At 42.9% G+C, this 25,212-nt stretch overlaps 1 protein-coding gene across 1 annotated transcript in view; it reads right to left on the reverse strand.

Annotated features, from left to right (window-relative positions):
* Window positions 1-12,326: 12,326 nt before the first annotated feature.
* The window catches only part of LOC116974472 (tyrosine-protein kinase TXK-like), a 50,731-nt gene continuing 37,845 nt past the window's right edge, over window positions 12,327-25,212 (reverse strand). Inside the window, exons 9-15 of the mRNA XM_033022967.1 lie at window positions 23,610-23,684; window positions 22,141-22,312; window positions 20,194-20,410; window positions 19,263-19,327; window positions 17,695-17,813; window positions 15,441-15,598; window positions 12,327-12,605 (exon numbers count right to left, since the gene is read on the reverse strand). Coding sequence (XP_032878858.1) covers window positions 12,531-12,605; window positions 15,441-15,598; window positions 17,695-17,813; window positions 19,263-19,327; window positions 20,194-20,410; window positions 22,141-22,312; window positions 23,610-23,684 — 881 coding nt within the window. The 3' untranslated portion in view covers window positions 12,327-12,530. The remainder of the gene's footprint in view (window positions 12,606-15,440; window positions 15,599-17,694; window positions 17,814-19,262; window positions 19,328-20,193; window positions 20,411-22,140; window positions 22,313-23,609; window positions 23,685-25,212) is intronic.

Below are 25,212 nucleotides of genomic sequence, written 5' to 3' on the forward strand. Positions count from 1 at the left end.
CACAGAAGCAAACAACTGCCAAAACACCTCGACAGATACATTAGTACTATTATCTGCTGTGCTTTGGATTTAGAAATGGAATTCTGAACCTGCATGGGGGCACTGCAACTGTTAGAACATCATCAATCTGATACATAGAAGGGTCTCGACCCAAAATGTCACCCATTCCTTCTCTCCAGAGACGTTGCCTCTCCCGCTGAGTTACTCCAGCATTTTGTGTTTACCTTCACTGATACTTCTACTTTCACCATAGATGTTGCCCAATATTTGCAGCAATTTGTTTTATTAAAAACTTTTGACCAATAGACAATAGGTGCAGGAGCAGGCCATTCGACCCTTCAAGCCAGCACCGCCATTCAATCTGATCATAGCTGATCATCCACAATCAGTACTCCATTCCTGCCTTCGCCCCATATCCCCTGTGCTATTTTTAAGAGCCCTATCTAGCTCTCTCTCTCTTGAAAGCATCCAGAGAACTTGCCTCCACTGCCCTCTGAGGCAGAGAATTCCACAGACTCACCACTATCTGTGAGAAAGGGTGTTTCCTCGTCTCCGTTCTAAATGGCTTACTCCTTATTCTTAAACTGTGGCCCCTGGTTCTGGACTCCCCCAACATCGGGAACATGTTTCCTGCCTCTAACCTGTCCAAACCCTTAACAATCTTATATGTTTCAATGGGATCCACTCTCATCCTTCTAAACTCCAGAGTGTACAAGCCCAGCTGCTCCATTCTCTCAGCATATGACAGTCCCGCCATCCCGGGAATTAACCTTGTAAACCTACGCTGCACTCCCTCAATAGCAAGAATGTCCTTCCTAAAATTAGGGGACCAAAATGGCACACAATACTCCAGGTGTGGTTTCACTAGGGCTCTGTACAACTGCAGAAGGACCTCTTTGCTCCTATATTCGATTCCTCTTGTTATAAAGGCCAAAATGCCATTCGTTTTCTTCACTGCCTGCTGTACCTGCATGCATACATACTTTCATAGACTGATGTACAAGGACCCCCAGATCCCGTTGTACTTCCCCTTTTCCCAACTTGACGCCATTTAGAGAGTAATCTGCCTTCCTGTTTTTGCTACCAAAGTGGATAACCTCACATTTATCCGCATTAAACTTCAACTGCCATGCATCTGCCCACTCCCCCAACCTGTCCAAGTCACCCTGCGTTCTCATAGCATCCTCCTCACAGTTCACACTGCCACCCAGCTTTGTGTCATCTGCAAATTTGCTAATGTTACTTTGAATCCCTTCATCCAAATCATTGATGTATATTGTAAATAGCTGCGATCCCAGCACCGAGCCTTGCGGTACCCCACTAGTCACTGCCTGCCATTCTGAAAGGGACCCGTTAATCCCTACTCTTTGTTTACTGTCTGCCAACCACCTCTATCCATGTCAGCACTCTACCCCCAATACCATGTGCCCTCATTTTGCCCACTAATCTCCTATGTAGGACCTTATCAAATGCTTTCTGAAAGTCCAGGTACACTACATCCACTGGCTCTCCCTTGTCCATTTTCCTAGTTACATCTTCAAAAAATTCCAGAAGATTAGTCAAGCATGATTTCCCCTTCGTAAATCCATGCTGACTTGGACCGATCCTGTTACTGCTATCCAAATGTTCGGCTCTCTCATCTTTTATAATTGACTCCAGCATCTTCCCCACCGCCGATGTCAGGCTCACTGGTCTATAATTTCCTCTCTCCCGCCTTTCTTAAAAAGTGGGATAACATTAGCTACCCTCCAACCCACAGGAACTGATCCTGAGTCTATAGAACATTGGAAAATTATCACTAATGCATCCACGATTTCTAGAGCCATTTCCTTAAGTACCCTGGAATGCAGACCATCAGGCCCTGGGGATTTATTCTTATTTCAGTCCCATCAGTCTATCCAACACCATTTCCTGCCATATGTGGATTTCCTTCAGTTCCTCTGTCACCCCAGATCCTCTGGCCACTACTATATCAGGAAGATTGTTTGTGTCGTCCTTAATGAAGACAGATCCAAAGTACCTGTTCAACTCATCTGCCATTTCCTTGTTCCCCATAATGCCTTTGATTCATATAACAAATTGCAAATAAGCTGTTAACAAAATAACGGGTCTAGGCAGCATCTCTGGAGAATATGAATAGGTGCTCTTTTAAAGTTTGACACCTATTGTTTTTGTCGTTCATAAGATATGAACAAAACTGCTCCAGTGAATGAGACTCCTTTTCAGTTACTAATAGCAATTATTAAAGGATTATGAGTTCAAAAAAAAATCTACTTATTTAGATTTGCTAATAAATAGATGAAAAACAACATCATAAACAAGCAGTGATGTTATGTCTAATTTACCATGACATTTGTTTTTAGAGAATTACAAGCATCAAAAGTTGATGGTAGGGGAACACCCACTTCTTCAAGCTTCTTGACCACATCATTATGTGAAGCATTAAAGATTTGGTTTCTCTACAGATCAAAAAGATGGGGAGATAAGAACAGCACGCAATACCTACCATTTTTTATGTTGCTTAATTCTAGCTATAGCTTTTACATGCACTAAATGTCTGCTGCTTATCTTGGCACCCTCATAGAGTCAAACAACATGGAAACAGGCCCTTTGGCCCAACGCCCATGCTGACCAACATGTCACACCTGCCTACATTTGGCCTATATGCCTCAACCTATCCATGTCCCCCTCAAAATGTTTCTTAAACATTGTGATAGTCCCTGCCTCAAGTACCTCCTCTGACAGCACAGTCCATATACCCACCACCCTTTGTGTGTAAAAGCAAACAGCAGAGGTTGGGATTGAACCTAGATCACTGTCACTGTCATGCCACGGGTCTACTAGTTGTGTCACCATGTTGTTGATTGTAAGGAAACATAGGTTGGAGAATGATTTTGACCATCCAATAAATTGGGTAAGGTGATGGCAGATGGAATGCAATCCTGATAGACGTGAGGAGAAGCATTTTAGGAGATCAAATAAGAGGAGAATCTATGGCTCAAAACAGTCCAACGGACTTTTGAGGAACAAAGGGACCTTGGTATTTAAGCCCAAAGATTCCTGAAGGTGGCAGCACCAGTAGCAAAGGTGGTGTGCACTGTGCAGCATTATATAAGAACAGGGAGTACTTGATACAGCTTAATGAAACATTGGTGAGGTAATGGCTGAAATACCTTGTGCAACGCTGGTTGCTATGATTTAGGAAGGACATGTTTTCACCAGAAAGGGTGCAGAAGAGATTCACCACGATATTGCTTCGGATGGATTATTGCAGTTATGAGAAGAAACTGACACGATTAATTAGTTTGCAGATACCACCATAATTGGTATTATAGCAGACAGTGAAATATGTCATTTAAGGTTGGGCATTGTGGGCAAGGGAATGACAAATTTAATTTAATTCGGACAAGTGTGAGGTGATGCCTTTTGGAAGGTTTGAGATGAAAAGGCAATGGTTAGTGATATAAGGAGATGAGATATATGTTTCTATGTTTCTATGAGGTTTGAAGTATAAAGCCAGTGAATATAACTGAAGGGAGGCAGGGGAAAGAGTGAACTGGGTGCACATCAAGATGGGACACAGGGATAATAATAATAATAATAAATTTTATTTATGGGCGCCTTTCAAGAGTCTCAAGGACACCTTACAAAAATTGAGCATGTAGAGGAAAAACATGTACGGGGAATGAAATAAGTAGTAAAGACATGACTAGTACACAAAGTAAAGACAGAATTCAATACAAAACACAGTATGAGGCAATTAATGCACAGATGAAAAGGGACGGGGACGTGGGGCTAAGGATAGGCAGAGGTGAAGAGATGGGTCTTGAGGCGGGACTGGAAGATGGTGAGGGACACGGAATTGCGGATCAGTTGGGGGAGGGAGTTCCAGAGCCTGGGAGCTGCCCTGGAGAAGGCTCTGTCCCCAAAACTGCGGAGGTTGGACTTGTGGATGGAGAGGAGACCGGCTGATGTGGATCTGAGGGACCGTGAGGGTTGGTAGGGGGAGAGGAGGTCAGTGAGATATGGGGGGGCCAGATGGTGGAGGGCTTTGTAGGTGAGGACCAGGATTTTGCAGGTGATCCGGTGGGAGATGGGAAGCCAGTGAAGTTTTTTGAGGACTGGAGTGATGTGATGCCAGGATTTGGTGTGGGTGATGAGTCGGGCGGCTGCGTTCTGGACCAGTTGGAGTCGGTTGATGTAGGTGGAGCTGATGCCAAGGAGAAGTGAGTTGCAATAGTCCAGTCGGGAGGAGATGAAGGCATGGATGAGTCTTTCAGCAGCAGGCGGTGTGAGAGAGGGTCTGAGTTTGGCGATGTTGCGGAGATGAAAGAAGGAGGTTTTAATGACATGGCGGATGTGAGGCCTCAAGGGAGAGGGTGGAATCAAAGATCACGCCAAGGTTGCGGGCCTGGGGAGATGGGGAGACAGTGGTGCCGTCGATGGTGAGAGTGGGGTTATTGATTTTGCTGAGTGTGGCTTTGGAGCCTATGAGGAGGAATTCTGTCTTATCGCTGTTGAGTTTGAGGAAATTATGTTGCATCCGGGTTTTTATAGCTGACAAACAGGAGTTGATATGGGAGAGGGGGGGGTTGTGGGGGGATTTGGTGCCAAGGTAAATCTGGGTGTCATCAGCGTAACAGTGGAAGTCCAGATTGAAGTGGCGGAGTATCTGACCAAGGGGGAGGATGTAGATGATGAAGAGGAGGGGGCTGAGTACGGAGCCTTGGGGAACGCCTTGAGTGACTGCGGCTGTAGCAGAGGTGTGGTTGTGGAGAGAGATGAAGTGGGATCTGTTGGAAAGGTAGGAACGGAGCCAGCTGAGTGCAGAGCCTTCAATGCCGAGGTCTTTGAGTCTGGTGAGCAGGATGTTATGGTTCACTGTATCGAAGGCTGCGCTCAGGTCGTGGAGGATGAGGATGTTGAGGGAACCAGTGTCAGCAGAGGTGAGGAGGTCGTTGAGGACTTTAATGGGGGGAGGGGGAGTGGGTGTGTTAGTAGATTAGTTACCTAAATAGGATAATTCAATGTTCATATTGTTCGGTTGTAAGGTACTCAAACAAAATATGAGTCTGTCCCTCCAGCTGGTGCATGGCCTCACTCTGGCAATAGAGGAGCCCCAAGACAGAATGGTGTGAATGAAAAGTGGGGTGAAAATGGTTAGCAACCGGGAGATCCAGTTGGCCTTGACTGACCGAGTACATGTTCATGTGAAACGATCGCCTAGTCTACGTTTGTGCTCGCTGCTGTACAGGAGAGCACATGGGGAGCACCAAATACATTAGATCAGATTAGAGGAGATGCACGTAAACCTCTGTCTCACCTGGAAGGGCTACTAGGGTCCCTGATGGTTACGAGGGAGAAGGTACAGGAATAGGTGTTCTCCCTCCTGGAATTGGAGGGGAAAGTACCTCTGGAAGTGATGTCTAGGATGGGAAGGGATGAGTGAAGCAAGGATTTGCAGAGGGAATTGTCTCTGTGGATAGAGGTGGGGATGGGAAGGTGTGACTTGTGATGAGGTCATGTTGAAGGTCAAGGAAATGTCAGAGAATGATGTGTTGAATACGGAGACTGTATGGGGGTTATGGGGTGAAAGGTAAGGATGAGGGGAACTCTCTACTATTCCATCTGGGTGGACTATCCATGGACCCCAGCAGCCCTTCCAGGTGGACAGAGGTTCATTTGCACCTCTTTTTCCTCATCCATTGATTTTGGTGCTCCCAATGTGTGGCCTCCTTGACATGGGTGAGACCAAGCTTACACTAGGCGACAGTGTTGCTGAATACTATTGCTCAGTCTGCCAATGCCTGCTGGATCTCCCAGTTGCTAATCATTTTAATTCCCCTTCCTATTCTCATACTGATTTTTCTGTTCAGCACCTCCTTCAGGAAGGATTAAGCGAGAGAGAATGCAGAAAAGTTTCACAAGGATGTTGGTGGAACTGGAGTGCTGAAGTAGTTACTGTATAAAGAGAGATTGGAAAGGTTGGGACTGTTTTCCTCGGAGCAGGGGTGGAAATCCCGGGGGGGGGAGGGCAGGGGGGACATGCCCCCCCCCCCTCTGTTTTGAGAGGTGGGGGACGATCCCCCCCATTTTTTTGTAATTGTGATCGAGGGCGCCGATTGGACAAGAGAGACGTCGGTCAGCAGGCAAAGGGGGTGGGACATCCTGATTCAGTGCGATCATTGGAGGAGGGAGGTGTCAGTCAGAGGCAGAAGTAGGGGGGATGGGACTGAGGATAGGTGCGGTGATTGGAGGAGGGAGATGTGCCAAGACACTTTTGGCACAGACCTGCACCTCATGCACAGCCAGGATCGATCCCGGCTCTCCGACGCTGTCCAGTCCCCACCCGAGTGCTCCCCTCCAAGCCCGGAGATGGCCATAGACGTCGGGAGTCTGACAGGCGTGGTGCCCCCAGGTCCACAGCCAGTGCAGAGAAGCAGCGCTAAACCCAGCTCAACTCTGCCTGTCCCGCCGGGTTAACCTACCGCCCTGCCTGGACTTGCAGGAAATATGACCCAGGTTTATAGCCAGCACGGAGAAGCAGCGCTGGTGTCCCGTCAGTCCAGGCAGGGCTGTAGGTTAACCCGGAGAGACAGGCAGAGTTGAGCTGCATTTAGCGCTGGATTGAGCCTCCGAAGCCTCGCGAGTGTGTGTGTGAGTGTGCGCATGCGCGCGCGGCCGCCAAGAAATTCTGTCCCCCCTGTCCCCCCTGTCCCCTCCATATTTTAATAGTGATTTCCGTGCCTGCCTCGGAGTGCAGTCGGCTGAGGGGGTGACCTTATAGAGATTTATAAATTCATGTTGGCCTTGGATAGGGTAGATGGTCATAGTCTTTTTTGTTCACAGGATAGGGGAGTCTAAAATTATAGTGGATAGGGTTAAGGTAACGGGAAAGATTTAAAGGAGAGCTGAAGGGGAAGTTTTGCACGCAGAGCGTGGTGGGGATATGAAAACAACAGCCCAAGGATGCAGTGGAGGCAGGTACACTTACAATACATAAAAGATGATATTTGGACAGATTTGTGGATGGGAAAGATTTAAAATAGGCTATTGTGCCCAGCTTAGGCAGGCACCTTGGTTAGCATGGACAAGTTGATCCATAGGACCTGTTTCCATATTGTGTAATTTTTATGCTTCTATGATTCGATGACAGAGGCATAGGTAAGGAGGTTTGGAGAGGATCTGAAGAAGAATGTTATTCACACAAATGGATGATTGTAATCTGGAATGCACTGCCTAAAAAGGTGATGGAGGTAGTTTCACCAAAAAAAACATAACTTTTGATTTCCTCTGACTAATTGATGAATAAAAAACAAAAATATCCATTTTACTTTTAAGCTTCAATTAGATCCTGGGGTACTTATAATCCATTGGGTGATTTTGCCTTCATTTCTTTTCTTCATCTTTGGTCATCAGGTCATAAGTCATAGGAGTAGAATTAGGCCATTCGGCCCATCAAGTCTACTCTGCCATTCAACCATGGCTGATCTATCCCTCCCTCCTAATCTCATTCATCTACCTTCTCCCCATAACCTCCAACACCTGGACTAATCAAGAATCTATCTATCTCTACCTTAAAAATATCCATTGACTTAGCCTTCACAGCCTTCTGTGGCAAAGAATTCCACAGATTCACCACCCTCTGACTAAATAAATTTCTCCTCATCTCCTTCCTAAAAAACGTCCTTTCATTCTGAAGCTGTGACCTCTCTTCTCTATCTTCCCCCTCAGTTTCTTTAACACAAAGCAACTGACAGGAAATGTACCTTGTGAACTGAATAGCAATGGAAACATGATGAGCGCCTGTACAGGAAATCAGAGGTTAACACCCACATATTTCTCATAGAAGCACATAAAGGTATGTAATGTTTATGTTTTTGCATTTTGCAATTGTGCCACCAACATTTACCATTGACAAAGATTATGGCTGAATTAAAATGCTGCAAAGCCTTGGATCCTATCTGTTAGATGTTTCATCCAATCCAACATGCATCACTCCACAAGATTCATGTTGGAGTGGATATATTTGGGATTTCTTCAGATAGTTCCTTTATCAGCTCTTACACTCTTTAAGTAGGACAGAGTAAATACTGTGACAGCTCCCCCTCCCTCGGATGCCAATCTGATCCCCATCACTGGCAGATAGGCCAGAAGAGGCCAAATCTCAGGACCATTGAGCTGAGGATTGGCTCATCTGTACCTCGTCAGCCTATTCCTTATAAACCCAGCTCTTCCAGCCAGAGGGGGAGGGTGAGAGAAGAAAGAGAAGAAGGAAAAGAGAGAGGATGGGAGAAAATGGGGTACCTTACTGCTAGCTGTATTTCCCCATTTACTTGACTTTAGACATACAGCACAGAAACAGATCCTTCAGCCCATCGAGTCCGCTGTGACTAACACTATCCTACACACTAGGGCCAATTTTATAATTTTACCAAAGCCAATTAACCTACAAACATGTACATCTTTGGAGTGTGGGAGAAAACCGGACCACCCAGACAAAACCCATGGAGGACCAGTATCGATGGGGCATCTTGGTTGGCATGAACAAGTTAGTATGAATTGCCTATTTATATGCTGTATGAGTCTCTGACCCAAGGCAAATAGCCTAGTACAATGTGGTCAGAAAATGACTGACACCATCATATGTGGTCACAGGGAGAACATACAAACTCCTTCCAGACAGCACCCATAGTCAGGATCGAACTCAGGTCTCTGGAGCTATAAGGCAACAATTCTACCGCTGCACCACTGTGTCACCTGTATTGCATATTAATATTAATTCAAATTGCCATTTATTATTAAGAAGGAACTGCAGATGCTGGAAAATCGAAGGTACACAAAAATACTGGAGAAACTCAGCGGGTGCAGCAGCATTTATGGAGCGAAGGAAATAGGCAACGTTTCAGGCCGAAACCCTGTCTGAAGAAGGGTTTAGGCCCGAATCGTTGCCTATTTCCTTCGCTCCATAGATGCTGCTGCACCCGCTGAGTTTCTCCAGTATTTTTGTGTACCTGCCATTTATTATTATTTCCTCATTTCCCTAACCCCAAAACACAGCAAAAATATTTCTGCACGATCAACAACTTTATTTGAACAAAGAGGAATCTTAGGACCAGCCTTCATTATCTATACATTTGATTGAACAGAATAAACATCTCAATACAATTCCTTGCAATTATGCTACGTCTTCACATCTACACTGTATATAAAACTTACAAATACTTCACAAAAAACATGTTTCAGGCACAATTCATTATCTACAGAGTCACCAAAAATCTCATCAAATGATAAAATAATCTCTATTACATGTTAATAACTTTTCTTTGCTGTTATAGGATACACATACAAAATTTAAACTGCTTAAGCAGAGTATATTATTAAACAGATGGTCATGATGCAGACTGGGATCTGTGGTCTGCAGTAGATGTGTGCAACCACCCTGACTAAACCAGGAAAATATTTTATTTGTCGTCTTCTAACCTGGTAGAGGCTACTGAAGAATGCAGTGCTCTGAGCTGCCTCAGACCTTCCATTCACAAACCTTTTCATGATGGAGATCAGAATCAATGCTGCCCACAAAAACTTTGATGGGCAACCGAGACACATGGTCTGCCTCAGCTGCCAGTCAAAGATATTTTGCCAGGAAATCTCAGAGCAACGGGATTCATGTGATAGATCCTTTTGCTGGTCTTTGGAGATGGAGGGAAGAGGTCATTGAAGCTAAGGAGAGGGTGGGCGAGCCCAGGAATCAAGCCAGTCAGCAGTATTGAGGAAAGGAGGATCGTCTGGGGGAATGTTGAAATTCAAAATATCCTGGAAGCACTTCCAGACAAATTGTTGAAAGTTCAGCAATCAATTAGGAGGATGAATGCTTTGTTGGTTTTTAATTCGCAAGAGAATTTGAATATACAAGGTCTTACGGCAATTAAACATGGACCTGGTGAGACCACACTTAGAATGCTGAACATAATTTTGATTTCCTCTGCTAAAATAATATAAACTTTCCATGGAGGGGTCGCAGTGAGAGGTGACAGGACTGGTTCAAGTGATGGTGGGTTGCTATACGAGGGGACCAGGCCTGTATTCTTGACAATTTACAAGAATGAGAAGGGCTAATGACAAAAGGGCTCAACAGGTTGGATGCAAGGAGTATGATTCCTTTGGCTGCAGTAGGTTAATTAGGTCTGATGTGGAATTACTTCACTGAGGTGTTGAATTATTTGAATTCTAAAAGGCTGCGGTAGCTCATATGTGGTTCATTCAAAACAGAGATTTATCGTTTTCTGGACAATAGGGGAATCGAGGGAAAGTGGGAAAGGAGAGGTAGAAGATCAGACATGAGACTGGACAAGTGCAGTGCAGTCCACAATGGGACAAAGACTAACCCCTGCTGCTGTTTCTGATGATGTGTTCTTATCAGGAACAACATCAGGAGAGAAATGAGGACCATTCTTCTAAACATTAATGAATATACTCACAAACTATTTATCCTCTCATGACAGGTTCTCAGAGCTGCAAATCTCTCAGGAAGGCTCTGGAGGATGATGAGGGGAATAGAAATGAAATAAGAGCATATGGGGAATATGTAGTGTTGATGCACAGTCATTTACACAGAGTAGGGGAAAACAAAAAGCTTTAAGGTAAGAGCGGAAAGATTATTCGGAACCTGAGGGGCAACTTTTCCACACAGAGGATGGTAGGTATACGGAACGAGCTGCTAGAGGAGATAGTTGAGACAGTTACCATAACAACATTTAAAAGACATTCGGACAATTACATGGATAGGAAAGGTTTAGAGGGATATGGGCCAAATGCGGGCAGGGAGGACCAGTATAGATGGGGCATCTTGGTCGGCAAGGACAAGTTGGTATGAATTGCCTGTTTCTCTGCTGTATGAGTCTCTGACCCAAGACAAACAGCTCAGGACAATGTGGTCAGAAAGTGAATGACACCATCATTTGTGTCCCTGCTGTGGAAGTCCCAACAATTTGCAAGACAACACAAAACCAAGATGCATTTCATATCTGGTGCCATTTGACCCAAAGGTAATACAGTAGCAACTGCCAGACTCTTGGCTTCAATTCCACAGCACTGAAGAGAACAGTACTAGGCTTTGAATTTACAGGCACACAAATATTTCTGAATAATTCTAAACATTAGGAAAATTTAAAAACTGATCAAAAATATCAGACTATTAAAATTCTACCCATAAAATCTAAAACACTTAGAATACTTTGAAGTGTGTTTACAAATATAATAGAAAAAATCGAACAATATTGTCACCTTAATCTACCATGCCTGTTTCTTCAACTGGATTTGCTAGCAAAGGGGCTGGAGCATTGTTGCAAGTTCAAGCTGCCTTGCTGGGCACAGTAAGGAGTCCAGTGTCACATCATTGTTGGGAAAGTGAGTTATCAACTCGCAGAAAATTTGAAGTCACACACGCTTTGGAAACCCTAAACTTGCTGTGATTTACACAGGAAAATGCCAGCATTTTCCCACAAAATCCAGACTATTCATTCATGTCAACGAATACAACCTAGTTGTGGGACAAGCTCACTTCAGTCCTAAAATGCTCCTCTTTCACCAGAAAGTTAACAAAATAAACGTGCATTTACTTAAGCCCATGTATGTTTTAACAAAACTTAAGCACAAGTTTCTGTTCTTTTACATATCCAAAAATTTCCCTTTTAACGAATGAATGTTTCAAAGCTTCTTTTTGATTTGCTGTAGTGAACTTGTTCCTGGTCTTTCTGATTAATGACACCATTTTTGTGGTATTAGCCAGAAGGAACAATGTAAAGATGAGAGGGTACACAAAAATGCTGGAGAAACTCAGCGGGTGCAGCAGCATCTATGGAGCGAAGGAAATAGGCAACATTTCGGGCCAATCAACGTAAAGATGAGCATTTCCAAATTAAGCACTTTGCACTACTACTTTTAATGCTGTGCTCTCTAATTTGTACTCATTTGTGATTGTAGTTATCACAATTAGCACATCTAAATGTAATCTTATCAAGTTCAATAAAGTCCTGCTTTATCAGCTTAAAATTATTAGTAAATATGTGATGCACCGGTAACTGTGATAACTTTAAAGAATCACATTGATGGCCATTTCAAAAGATAGCTAGGTAACCGTAACACATACTAACAGCACAAAGCAATTCCAATAGAAATATGAATATAAATATACCTGTAACTTACAGATAATATTTGAACCATATGTATCTCTTTGGAATTTTTTTTACACAAATATAGTATAATAAACAAAAATAACACAGTTAATACATTTCAACAAGATTTTCTAATATCTTTTCCTGAATATTTCTTTAATATTGCATTTGAATGCTTGCCAAACTGATGGGAGAATGAAAGATAACCTTCCAGAGATTCGAAGCACTTGTTTTTTGTAGCAGAATGTTTGAGGTAAAGTATCGATAGATGCAACACCTTGCTTGGAATGTTTTCTGAGGATTCTCAATATTTTATCATTTAAATCCAGCATTTTGAGCGTGTAGGAAGCTTTTTTAAGTATGATCATTCACAGCAACCTCATTGATTGAGTCCAATAATTCATGAAAGCTTGGTCGCCCATCTGGTTTCTGAAAAATGGTTGGAAAATGTGTTAGAGTGATGAGTATCATCTGTACAGGAACTGCTCTGTAGTTTTCTTTGGTACTGACCCCATTTCAAAGCCAAAGTCCTTGTATTATTCTGAGTTGCCCAAATGACTCCCTGCCACTCTGCATTGGATTTATATTATCAGGAAGAGAACAAATGTACTGGAGAAGCAGATTATTAGAGAAGACCCACTTTCTGGTTAATACATACCCTAATTTGGCAACACCTTTGGAGAACATGGATAGGTGACGTTTCAAGTCGGGACCCTTCTTCAGACTGACTTGAGTCTGAAAAAGGGTCCTGACCCAAAACATCACCTTTCCATGTTCTCCAGAGATGCTCCTGCACCTGACCCGCTTAAGGGCTTGTCCCACTTACCTGTCCTTGGCACGCAAATTACACGACCTCGTGGTCACGTTGAGGCGCACAAGGCCAGTCCCACTGAGAAGCGCGGAGGGGTATGTAGTTGTGCGCGACATCGCACGGGGCTCCAAAATTTTTGTAGTGAACAAAATCTTCGCGCGCCAACAGCCTGTCGCGTAACTGACGGCCAAAGTGGGACAGGCCCAAGACCCTGGCGCGATGCAACGTCTCACCTTCAACAGCAGCAGAAGGAGGCAAACGATCGCCGAACTCGGCCTGGGGCTCACGGCCGTTGCGGTCCGGATCCGCCCCCACTTCTACTCCCAGAGCGGTGGGCCAAGAAAATTGAAGATAGACACAAAATGCAGGAGTACAGGGCCTGTCCCACTTATGTGTCCTTGGCATGCAAATGTACGCGACCTCGTGGTCTCGTTGAGCCGCGACAGTCCCGCGAAGGTCGGGAGCGATTACATGCGTACGCACAGCCGTCTGGAGCGCATGACGTCATTTGAAGATGGACACAAAGCTGGAGTAACTCAGTGGGACCGGCAGCATCTCTGGAGAGAAGCAATGGGTGACGTTTCGTGTCGAGACTCTTCTTCAGTCTGAAAAGAAGGGTCTTGACCCGAAACGTCACCCATTGCTTCTCTCCAGAGATGCTGCCGGACCCGCTGAGTTACTCCTGCATTTTGTGTCTATCTTCAATTTTTTTGGCCATGCTCTGGGAGTAGAAGTGGGGGCGGATCCGGACCACAACGGCCGTGAGCCTCAGGCCGAGTTCGGCGATCGTTTGCCTGCTTCTGCTGCTGTTGAAGGTGAGATGTTGCGTCGTGCCAGGGTCTTGGACCTGTCCCACTTTGGCCGTCAGTTACGCAACAGGCCGTAGGCACGCGAAGATTTCGTTCACTACAAAAATGTCGGAGCCTCGCGCAATGTCTCGCACAACTACATACCCTCCCGCGCTTCTAAATGTGACCGGCCCCGCGCGGCCATACGATACCCGTACGCCTCAACGCCACCACGAGGTCGCGTAATTTCCGTGCCAAGGACACTTTAGTCACTCCAACACTTTGTGTCCTTTTGTATAAGGACCAGCCTCTGCAGTTCCTTGTTTCTGCCATTACATTTCTTGCGTTTTTAAACATGCATGATGTTAAAGAAACAATGAACAAAACAAATGCCCTCTGCTGTAGCAACTGCTATGGATAGAGTTATTCAAATAAAGCAACATTTAATGATGAAAAGGCTACAGTTGGGCAAAATTCATAAGAATGATCACTTGGGTGGGGGAAACATTAAAATATTTGACCCCGACTAAATTGTCAATGCACTTGTCAGTAGTAACAGATATCTTTTCAATTAGTCTCAACACTGTTGCTGTATCATGATTTACACAAACTGTTGAGATTAGCACCAAAGCTTTGGAGGATATTTGATTGTTTAATGTATAGTGCATGCTTTATATTCATAAAATTATTGTGCTATAACAATTATATTTAATAAATATTTAAGGTCCCAAATTCTAAGGGAACACGTTCATTGGCATATACTCAGGAAGTGTAGAAATCCCCAAACTACAAATTCCACCACCTTTAACTTGTAGGAAAAGGCTGTGCTATGAACCATCCTATATCAATGTTTCTTCAAGGCCACAACATCACCCACACACTCAACTCCAGTCTATACACCTGTCGGTGTTCCAGAGATGCAGAAAACCATTATGGTGCTGTGTGGAGTTTGTATGTTCTCCCTGTCACTGCTTGTGTTTTCTCCGGGTGCTCCGGTTTCCTCCTAATGATGCGCAGGGTTTGTAGGTTATTTGGCCTCTGTAACTTGACCCTAGTATGTAAGCAATGGATGAGAAAGTGGGATAACATTGAACTCGTGTGAAAGTGATCAATGGTGAACATGGACTTGGTGGACCGAAGGGCCTGTTTCTATGCTGTACCTCTAAACTAAACTAAATATTACCATGAGAAGATTTTAAAAGGCCTGACGAAAATCGGTGTTTTTCAATGGAAATATTCGGCTTCCACAGGAAGATAATCGATGCTCTTTCAGATTGATCAGCTTTTTTGTTAATGTTTTAGGTTTTTATTAGGGCACCAAGGGAAGACATGAGCTCTTAACTGATATCACTAAATCTCACTAGAGGCTTCAGCAAAATGTCCCTCCAAATGTACATGAGCGGCTGACGATGAATGAACTGCCTTTGTTACTTTTAAGGGGTATAACTCAAGCAAAACTGGATAGTCCCCTCAACTTCCAGACCCTTCCTGTGGAAATTCCTCATCCACCTCATCTAAACCCAAGACGTTATAGTGCCATAATATGCATAATTGTTTGCAATATTTTACATAAAAGGAAACTTGGTGAAACAATTTTGATTGAAATGAAGATATCCTCCTGTCACAATGATGAAAGCAGCACAAGTAGACGCGATTGGAACGAACCTCGTGCCAGCAGCTATACATGACCTGGAACACCACGGGCGATGTGTGGGATGGTCGGTAAAGCCGTTCTCCTCGAGATATCTCATCAACAACCTCAGCATTCGATTTGTTCTCAAAGGGCATCCTACCCTCAGTAAAAACTTCCCACATCAGAACACCTGAAGAGAAAAGACATAGAAAGCAGGGATCAACAGGGAGTTATCCAAATTGAGGCAGGAGCCTGGAAATTGACTTCCTTTAGGTCCTTTGCGTCCTGACCTGCAGGGCTGAGGCAAAGAAAGTTCCTCTCACATCTGTTGCAAATTCATTACAGGGACTGTAACAACACTCATTACGGATTTGAGTTAAGCTGAGTCACAATTATATACTCATAATTGTTTCTGTGGCATTCAGTAGCGGCTGTTTTAATCTATTATGTATTAAATAGGATTACCTATTTATGAGGTCAAAAACATTTTTTTCCAATCCACCCTTAGAAATTAGTCCAGTAATGTTGGAAACAGGGTGGCACAGCTGTCGAGTTGCTGCCTCACAGCTCCAGAGACCCAGGTTCGCTTCTGACTACGGATGCTGTCTGTATGGAGTTTGTATGTTGTCCCTGTGACCGCGTGGGTTTCCCCCAGGTGCTCTAGTTTCCACCCATGCTCCAAACAAGTACAGGTTTGTAGGTTAATTGGCTTCGGTAAAGATAGTAAATTGTCCCTAGTGTGTAGGATAGGGCTAGTGTACGGGGTTGACTGGTCAGTGCAGACTCGGTGGGCCGAAGGGTCTGTTTCCACGCTGTATTACTAAACTAAACTAAGCTAAACAATATACAATTACAAAATATGCAACATTTTGCAGATACTGTAAATCTAAATATAAATGAGGCGGCACATTGGCGCCGCTGGTTGAAATACTGCCTCACAACACCGGAGACCCGAGTTCAATCCTGTTCTTGTGTGCTCTCTATGTGGAGTTTACATATTCTCCCCGCTGCATGGGTTCCTTGCAAGTGCTCCGGTTTCCTTCCACACGCCAAAGACGTGCGGGTTTGTAGGAGATAACATGAAACTTGCGTGAATGGTGATCTATGGTCGGTGCGGACTGTGGGCTGAAGAGCCAATTTCCATGCTGTATCAGTCAGTTCATCTTTCAATGAATCAATGAAGCAAAAAACGTTGGAAACAATCACCAGGTTAGGTAACGCCTTTCTAGAGAGTCATACAACGTGGAAACAGGCCCTTCGGCCCAACTTGCCTACACTGACATGTCCCATCTACACTAGTTCCACCTGCATGCATTTAGCCCATATCCCTCTAAAACCTATCCTATCCATGTCCTGTCTAAATGTTTCTTTGACATTAAAGAGTGAGAGCTGGTAGTTTTGAGTCCACAATTGATTCCGATCACACAGAAGATTTCCAGCATTTTCGGGCTTTATTGTTTACTATACCAATACAATCAATAATAAGGCTGGGTCCAAGAACTTCAGCTGAACTGGCTCCAAGAACTTGCTTATATCTTGCGGATCAGAAGTTCTCAATGTGAAGACTTACCATATTAGAATTATATATTATATGCTTAACATTGATCTGTTGAGTCGGCAATTTAGATAAACATTGATCTGCCTTACCAATTGCCCGATCACCTAGATATGTCGAGTGCCAAAAATGATCATCAGTAGCTTTCTTTCAACCTTACTCTCAGCTCATTTGATATCACACAGAGAAAACAGGACAAACAACCCGTTCTTTATGGTATTCATGACTTTCTTTTGTATCTTGCACTTTTTCGTTAAAATGCAGGAGTATGGGGCACAGGAGGATGAGGGTTGATCTTATAAAGGTGTACAAGATCATAAGTAATAAGGTCATAAGTGATATGAACAGAATTAGATCATTTGGCCCTAATAGATAGGGAAAATGTCTTTTATCCAGAGTTGGGGAATCACGAACCAGATGATAAAGTTTTAAGGATAGGGGGGCAAAGATTTAATAGCAACCTGAGGAGCAACTAATTTACACATAGGGTGATAGGTGCATGGAACAAGCTGCCGGCGGAGGTAGTTGAGGCAGGTATTATCACTACATTTAGGTACAATGGATAGAATAGGTTTAGAGAGATATGGACCAAGCACAGGCAGATGGGACATGGGACATGTTGGGCGACGTGGGCAGGTTGGGACAAAGGGCCTGTTTCCACGCTGTATGACTCTATGACTCTCTAAACATGATCAGCCACAAGCTCAATGAATAAGCAGAAATTATTTTACCGAATGACCAGACATCTGATTTACTGCTGAATTTAGAAAAGTGGAAGACCTCAGGTGGTGACCATTTCACAGGAAATTTGGATCCGGTTGAGCTGGTGTACTCATCATCAAGAACGTACCTGGAAAATAATCACCCTGGATTTTAAACATACATTTTACAGGAACCCAATTACTTCACCATTATGGTTAATGATTGAAACTCCAAGCATTAGTTTTCAAACAATACATGTTTTTAAATTGCTGTGCCTTTAAGTTCATAGAACTTAAATTAGCCAATGTTTAACAGAGACGAGTCATTACAAGCTGTGAAAGTTATTCACATTGTTAAACTCCTTTTTCACAAACTCTTCTGGGCTTTTGATGCAACTACTAACGTTACAGAAGACAACATGAAGAATCCCCTGGAAACTCATTCCCAAAACATCCAATTACCTTTGCCCACCTATTTATATTCCGCAGTAGGCTTGTGGCATATTTCATGCTATCTGGTGCAGAGGTCACTTCCTTTGCCAAATATGGCAATGCAGTCTTTTCTTTGTACTTTTCTTTTCTAGCCATGCACCATTATTGATCTGTTTTTTTCCCTTGAAATTAAGATTCCCATCAAGCTTAATAATTCGATTTTGTAATGAATAGCAGTTTAAATTTGACATTCATATTCTATGTTCATAATAGTTGATATTCAAAGTTCACGAATGCACTACAATGAATAATTATTTCCTTTTGGTAAGAGAGTGCTGAGACGCCTCTCAGGAAAGGGGCTTTTCAAAATAACATCCGGTCTATAACTTTCTGCATCTGCACCTACATTCACAAACACATACCACAACAGAGACATTATCAAAATGTAGACTGGTGATTACATGCACGGCATTGAGAAAATGTACTTTATTATGGATAAAGAACTGCAACAGCATCTATTTATGAGGCATCTTTAGTATAGTGAAAACATCCCAAAATGTTTGACTGAAACACTTTTGAACAAAATGCACGTGCACTTAATGTCCATCACATTTGACTCCTTATAATAAGTTTCCAGCATAAATGCTTCCTGTGACCATGTGATTCATTATGTGCTCTGACCCCCAAGCCCACATGTTTTGGTGTAGTTAACTTTATAGGTCAATATTTTACTAATTGCTTTTAACCAAAATTAATTTTGTGCTTTTAACAGTTACAAAGCATTTGAGTGACCCGAAGAGTTACAAACTGATGCGGGTACCTGATTTGTGACAATGGTGAATTTTGATATGTTAATGATTTCCCATATCAAGAAATATTTTCAACATTTTTAGCAAGATAAATGTATATATTATTAAGCCACTTTTATCAAAAGGATAAAATGACACATGGAATACATTGTCCAGAGATATTAAATAATACCTGGAAAAGAACAATGGTCCTATCTTATGCTTCTGAATGCTTTAACACTTGCACTTTTGGGGATCCTTGGAGAGAATATTCCCTATTAATGACTCCAGCAGCAACATTAAATAGTAAGAAGGTGGGAAGTAGCTCACTAAAAATGCAAACTTAAGTCAGAATTGTGAATCAGCTAAACAACTTACCTTGCCATTCCAAAATCGGAAACCTTCACCACATTCTTGTCACTGACCAAACAATTCCTTGCAGCCTGGTTACAAGAAAACATTAAAAAGTGAATTTCATTGTTTCTAACAGATTGGTTATAAATTTATGACCCAATTTGATGGACTCACAAAGGATTTTTGGAAGTGAGGCTTGAAGTTGAAAGGTGCAACACTGTTAAAGGTATGGGGAAAGGAGATGGAACTTATTGACAAGCTGAGCTTTGGAGCAGATGCAAGGAGAGGGACTAGAGGGAGATTAAATTCAGGAAAAATGCTTTGGGAGAATTATGAACAAGTTGGCACCTGGTGAGAACTATTTAATGTGGCATGTTGGCGCAGCGGTAGGGTTGCTGCCTTACAGTGCCGGAGACCCAGGGTCGATCCTGACTATGGGTGCTGTCTGGATGGAGTTTTTACCCTCTCCCTGTGAATGCGTGGGTTTTCCCCGAGTGCTCCGTTTTCCTCCACATTAAAACAGCTTACAGGTTTGTAGGTTAACTATCATCAGTTCGTTTGCACGTGTGTCAGACGATGTCGCTCACTGTTGGCTTCTGTCATCGTCCAACATGTTGACAGAATTGTCATCCGACACGTCATAGAGTCCATCGCGTCATCACTTCCAGGGATCGCCAGGAGGAGGCTACTGTCATGATCCCCACTATCTTCAGTAAAGATTATAAATAGTCCCTAGTGTGTAGGATTGTGTTAGTGTACGCTGGTTAACGTGGACTCAGTGGGCCAAAGGGCCTGTTTCCGTGCTGTATCTCTAGAATAAACTAAACTAAGCTAGATGTGATACTCTTGGATGTGCACAGTATCACCTACAACCATTGATATTTCTTAATGCCATCCTAGTAAATTGCTAGTTTAAACTCCACTACCAGGTTTTGATTGTTGAGAGAAATCTTACCAAGTCCCGGTGAATGAAGTGGTTGCTCTCAAGATATGCCATCCCTTCACACACATCCTCACAAATACCTAATAAGACATCTTTGTTCAGTCGGCCTTGTCTCTGCCGCAGATAATTGAGTAGGCAGCCATTCTCCATGAACTCAGTAACTATACAGATTGGCTTCTGCTGTGTGCAAACTCCATAAAGTTGAACCAGGTTTGGGTGAGACAATCTCCTGTGGAAGGAAAGAAGTACGTGAGTAGCCAATTACATTATTCTATTAGGGGGTAAAATGTAAAATCCACATAGCCCTGTTAACATGTGGGATTATTTTGAATCGGAATATCCAAGACTTTATATCAAAGATTGCTGGAAATATTTAGCTGGTCAGGCTGTATCTGTGGAGATGGAAACAGAACTAATGTTTGAGGTTGACAACCATTCATCAGAACCTTTTGAGCTGTTAATTCTGTTTCCCTCTACATGTATTGCTTCATCCGATGAGGTTTTCCAAAATGTTCTATTTCATTTTGGGATTCCAGTTTTTGCAAAATTTTGAATGTTTTATTTTAAATTGGTGAGGGGAGATATGAATTGTGACACTAGTATCTGTATATATTTATTTGATGAGATCTAATGCATTTACACCAAAAATATTTTATTTATCTGTAAGAGTCATAGTCATACATCAGGGAAATGGGCCCTTCAGCCCATAATATCCATGCTCACCTTTTTTACCCATCTAAACTAATTCCATTTGCTTGCATTAGGACCATATCCTTCCATACCGTGACTATTTCAATGCCTGTTTAATTGCCTCTTAAACATAATAATTGTCTTTAATTCCGCCTCCTCTCTGACAGCAAGTTCCAGATATCAACCTATGTATAAATAAAATACCTCTCCGATCCCCTTTAAAACCTTCCTCTCATCTGAAGTCTAAGATCTCTTGTTTGTGATACTCCTACCCAGGGAAAAAAAGATTATCTACTCTTTTGATGCCTCATAATCTTATATACCTCCATCAGGTCACCCCTTCACACTAAAGAAAACAAGCCCAGTATATAAAATCTCTCTCTATAATTACAGTCGCCCAATCCAGGAGAAACCCTGATGAATCTCCTTTAGCCTCTTTTCAGTACAGTCATGTCCTTCCTATAGTGTGGTGACAAGGACTACAATATTCCATGTACCAACCCTTATATTCTATTCCCTGACCTAAGCAGACAACATGTAACCTCCAGCTTCAGGAAAAGCTTCTTCACAACAACCATCAGGCCATTGAACACAACTAACTCAAGCTCACCCCCCAACTACAGATTGCCTTGGTTGCACTTGGGATTTGTTTTGGGCTTTTCTTTGCACTATGTTGGCTTTTTTAAATTTATTGAGCTTCACTTTTTATGTTTGTTTATTATATTATCTATTAAGTACAGTGTTTAAAAACCTGTCATGCTGCTGCAAGTAAGAATGTCATTATTATTGATTGGTTGATGCCATATTTCCTCACAACCCTAATGACCGGTATTGCCACCTTCAGGGGACTGTGGACTTTTACCCAGAAGTCTCGCTGTTCATCTAATTCCTTAATGCCCTACCATTGACTTCATATGTGTTAGCCCTCTTTGACATCCCAAAATGCACCACTACAGAATAATGGAGATGTATGATAATGGATGTTTTACAGGATGGCTTCTTGTCAATTCCTTCCACTTTCAGGTTTTCCTCATCTTCTAGTCCTGAAGCAGCGAAACATTTTTAGCTTCTGAATGCAATCTGCCCTAACTAAAAAAACTGGGAATTCCAATAGAAATAAATTTGATAATTGTCTGATCTCAGAGGATTGTTCAAGGTCAGTAACATGTGGATTGATTTTCTGCACTAAGTGAATCTCCATGCCTATGACTTTTAAAAAAAACCCACACAAGTACCCACTGCTCTTTCTATATGATCAACAGCACTTACATCATGACCTTAGCTTCCTCAATAAAATCCTCTTCTGACATGGAACCTTCAAAAACAGTTTTGATTGCTACTTTATGCGTTGCTCTCCATTTTCCGAGACGCACCATCCCAAACTGTCCGCTCCCCAGCTCCTTCATGAAAGTCAGTTCCGACGTGTTGATCTCCCACTTTTCTGTGGAGGAAAAAAAATCAGCTATGGTGGTCAGCATGGAAATGTTTCATCCAGATTCATCAATTAAAATATGAAATAGGCCCACACAATCAACAAATGAAAGTGAAAAGGCTCAGAGATGGTGTGTGGTCGAGGATAGAATCATATGGCACAGAAACAGGCCCTTCAGCCCAGCTCATCCATGCCAACCAAGATGCTCCATCTAAACTCAACCCATTTGCCTGTGTTTCGCCCATATCCCTTTATGAATGCCAGGGCTTTCAACATCAACGTGTCTTTCTCACTCTTCTGCTGGAAGGGCTGCGACTCTTTTGCTTAAGTTACAACAGATGAGCTGGAGAATCCAAGTGGATTTTCAACCTGTAACTCTTCAACACCTCTTCAAATGAAACGTTGAATAATCTTTATGAAAATTAAAGGGGGAGATTTTCCCATTCGTGTGTTTGCCTGAGCAAAATGATTAGAAGATAAACAAGGGTTGTGGTGTTAAGTGGTAAAACCCGCCCATAAAGGAGCTGCAACTGGCTGCCTGTTCCTTTGGGCTCCTGTTTGTGTGCCCCATCTTGGGCTAACATGAAGTTTGGTTTAGAGACACAGCATGGAAATAAGCCCTTCAGCCCATTGAGTCCACACCAACCATCAATTGCTCCTTTATGTTGTCCCATTTCTCATCCACTCCCTGCACACCTGGGGCAACCTACAGAGGCAACAAATGTGTCACTGTGGAGGCAGGCCAGCCTATACATTACTCTTTTCAAGCACAATGCAGATTATCTGAAAGCCACATCACAGTAGAGCAGTGGAATATATATTTATTAAAAGATACAGAATGGAAACAGGCCCTTCAGCCCATCCAGTCCACACCAACCTGTTCACACTAGTTCTGTGTTTTACCACTTTCTCATCCACTCCTTAAACACTAGGGGCAATTTACAGAAGCCAATTAACCTACAAACTTGTGTGTCTTTGTAACGTGGGAGGAAACAGGAGGAAAGCCATGTGGTCACAGAGAGAATTTGCTAACTCCACACAGAGAGCACCCGAGGTCAGGCTCTATCAGCTGCTTCATTGTGCCTCCCGTTAGTTAACGCTTAATTCTTCCCGTCTCATATTTTATATTTTCTGTCTTAATACCAGGAGAAATTAGATTTAGGATATTTATATGTACACGCACGCACGCACGCACGCACGCACACACACACACACACACACACACACACACACACACACACACACACACACACACACACACACACGCGCACACACACACACTGATTTATGGAATAGTATACATTACCATAGCTGAAGCCAGCTGTTGCAGGAATGCATCTTCCCATTAATCCAACAGGATATCGAAATCTTGTGATAAGGCCTAAGCAATATTATGGAGTAGAAAATATTATTTATTGCAAATATTTATGGTCATTATGATAGTGAGGCGAAATAAGTGTGTGTCATGCATTTGTAAAATTGATTTTAAAATGGTTAGTTAGCTGTTTTTGTTCTTAATAAAAGCAATTTGCGAACTCCACACTTTTATTCTTAATAAAAACAACAGGGGCATTGTTAATTTTTTGGATGTCACTGAACGGTTGTAGCACATGCTTATTAATAATAATTATTATTAATAAGAATGTGCCACGTAATGAGGAGGAGGTGGGGGGGCGGGTACAAAAGAAAGAACCAGTGGTTTTGGGTAAGCAGTCAGGGAGCAAAAGGGTTGGATGAGGTGAGGGGCTGAAGTGCAGGAGTTTGGTGATGAGTCTCCATTGGGGATTGTAGGAGAAAGATAAGAAGGCTGGATTGGGTCCTTCAGGAACTGAGTTGGGTAGATGATCTGTTGAGGGTGGGATCATTAGTGCCTTGGACCACCTGGAATCTCAGGAGAGATCATGGGTAGGAAGGTAGTGCAGATGAAAGATGGTATTTTGTAACTTTTCCTGTACTCACTTCTCCATTAACTCCATCTTTATACTCCCAATTTGCCAATCACTAAATAGTGGGGGGGGGAGGGATTGAGGGAATTAAAGGAGAAGTGAGTGCAGGAAAAGTTACAAAAGATTCCCGAATAATGGGAAGGAAAGTTTGAGAAGGGATAAGAGAGTAAGGTCAGGCCAATAGGGACCGGAGTGAGAGGGGAGTGAGAGGGGTGTTGAATACAGAGGTCAAAGTGTTGTATATGAATACGCGAAGTATAAGAAATAAAGTGGACGAGCTTGAGGCTCAGTTAGAAATTGGCAAGTATGATATTGTGGGAATTACAGAGACATGGCTGCAAGAGGGCCAGGGCTGGGAACTGAATATTCAAGGGTATACCTCCTATCAAAAAGACAGACAGGTGGGCAGAGGGGGGTGGGGTAGCTCTGTTGGTGAGGAATAAAATTCAGTCCCTTGCAAGGGGTGACATTGAAACAGGAGATGTGTAGTCAATATGGATAGAACTAAGGAATTGTAAGAGTAAAACAACCCTAATGGGACTAATCTACAGGCCCGCAAATAGTAGTCTGGATATAGGGTGCAAGTTGAATCAAGAGTTAAAATTGGCATGTCGTAAAGGTAATGCTAGGGTTGTTATGGGAGATTTCAACATGCAGGTAGACTGGGAAAATCAGGTTGGACTGGACCCCAAGAAAGGGAGTTTGTTTAGTGCCTCCGTGATGGATTCTTAGAGCAGCTTGTATTGGAGCCTACCAGGGAGAAGGCAATTCTGGATTTAGTGTTGTGTAATGAACCGGATTTGATAAGGGAACTTGAGGTTAAGGAGACATTAGGAGGTAGTGATCATAATATGATAAGTTCTTCTACACTTTGAGAGGGAGAAGGGTAAATCGGAGGTGTCAGTATTACTGTTGAACAAAGGGGACTATGGAGCCATGAGGGAGGAGCTGGCCATAGTTAAC

The sequence above is a fragment of the Amblyraja radiata genome, chromosome 1 (genome assembly GCF_010909765.2).
Source record: "Amblyraja radiata isolate CabotCenter1 chromosome 1, sAmbRad1.1.pri, whole genome shotgun sequence".
NCBI classification, from domain to species: domain Eukaryota; kingdom Metazoa; phylum Chordata; class Chondrichthyes; order Rajiformes; family Rajidae; genus Amblyraja; species Amblyraja radiata.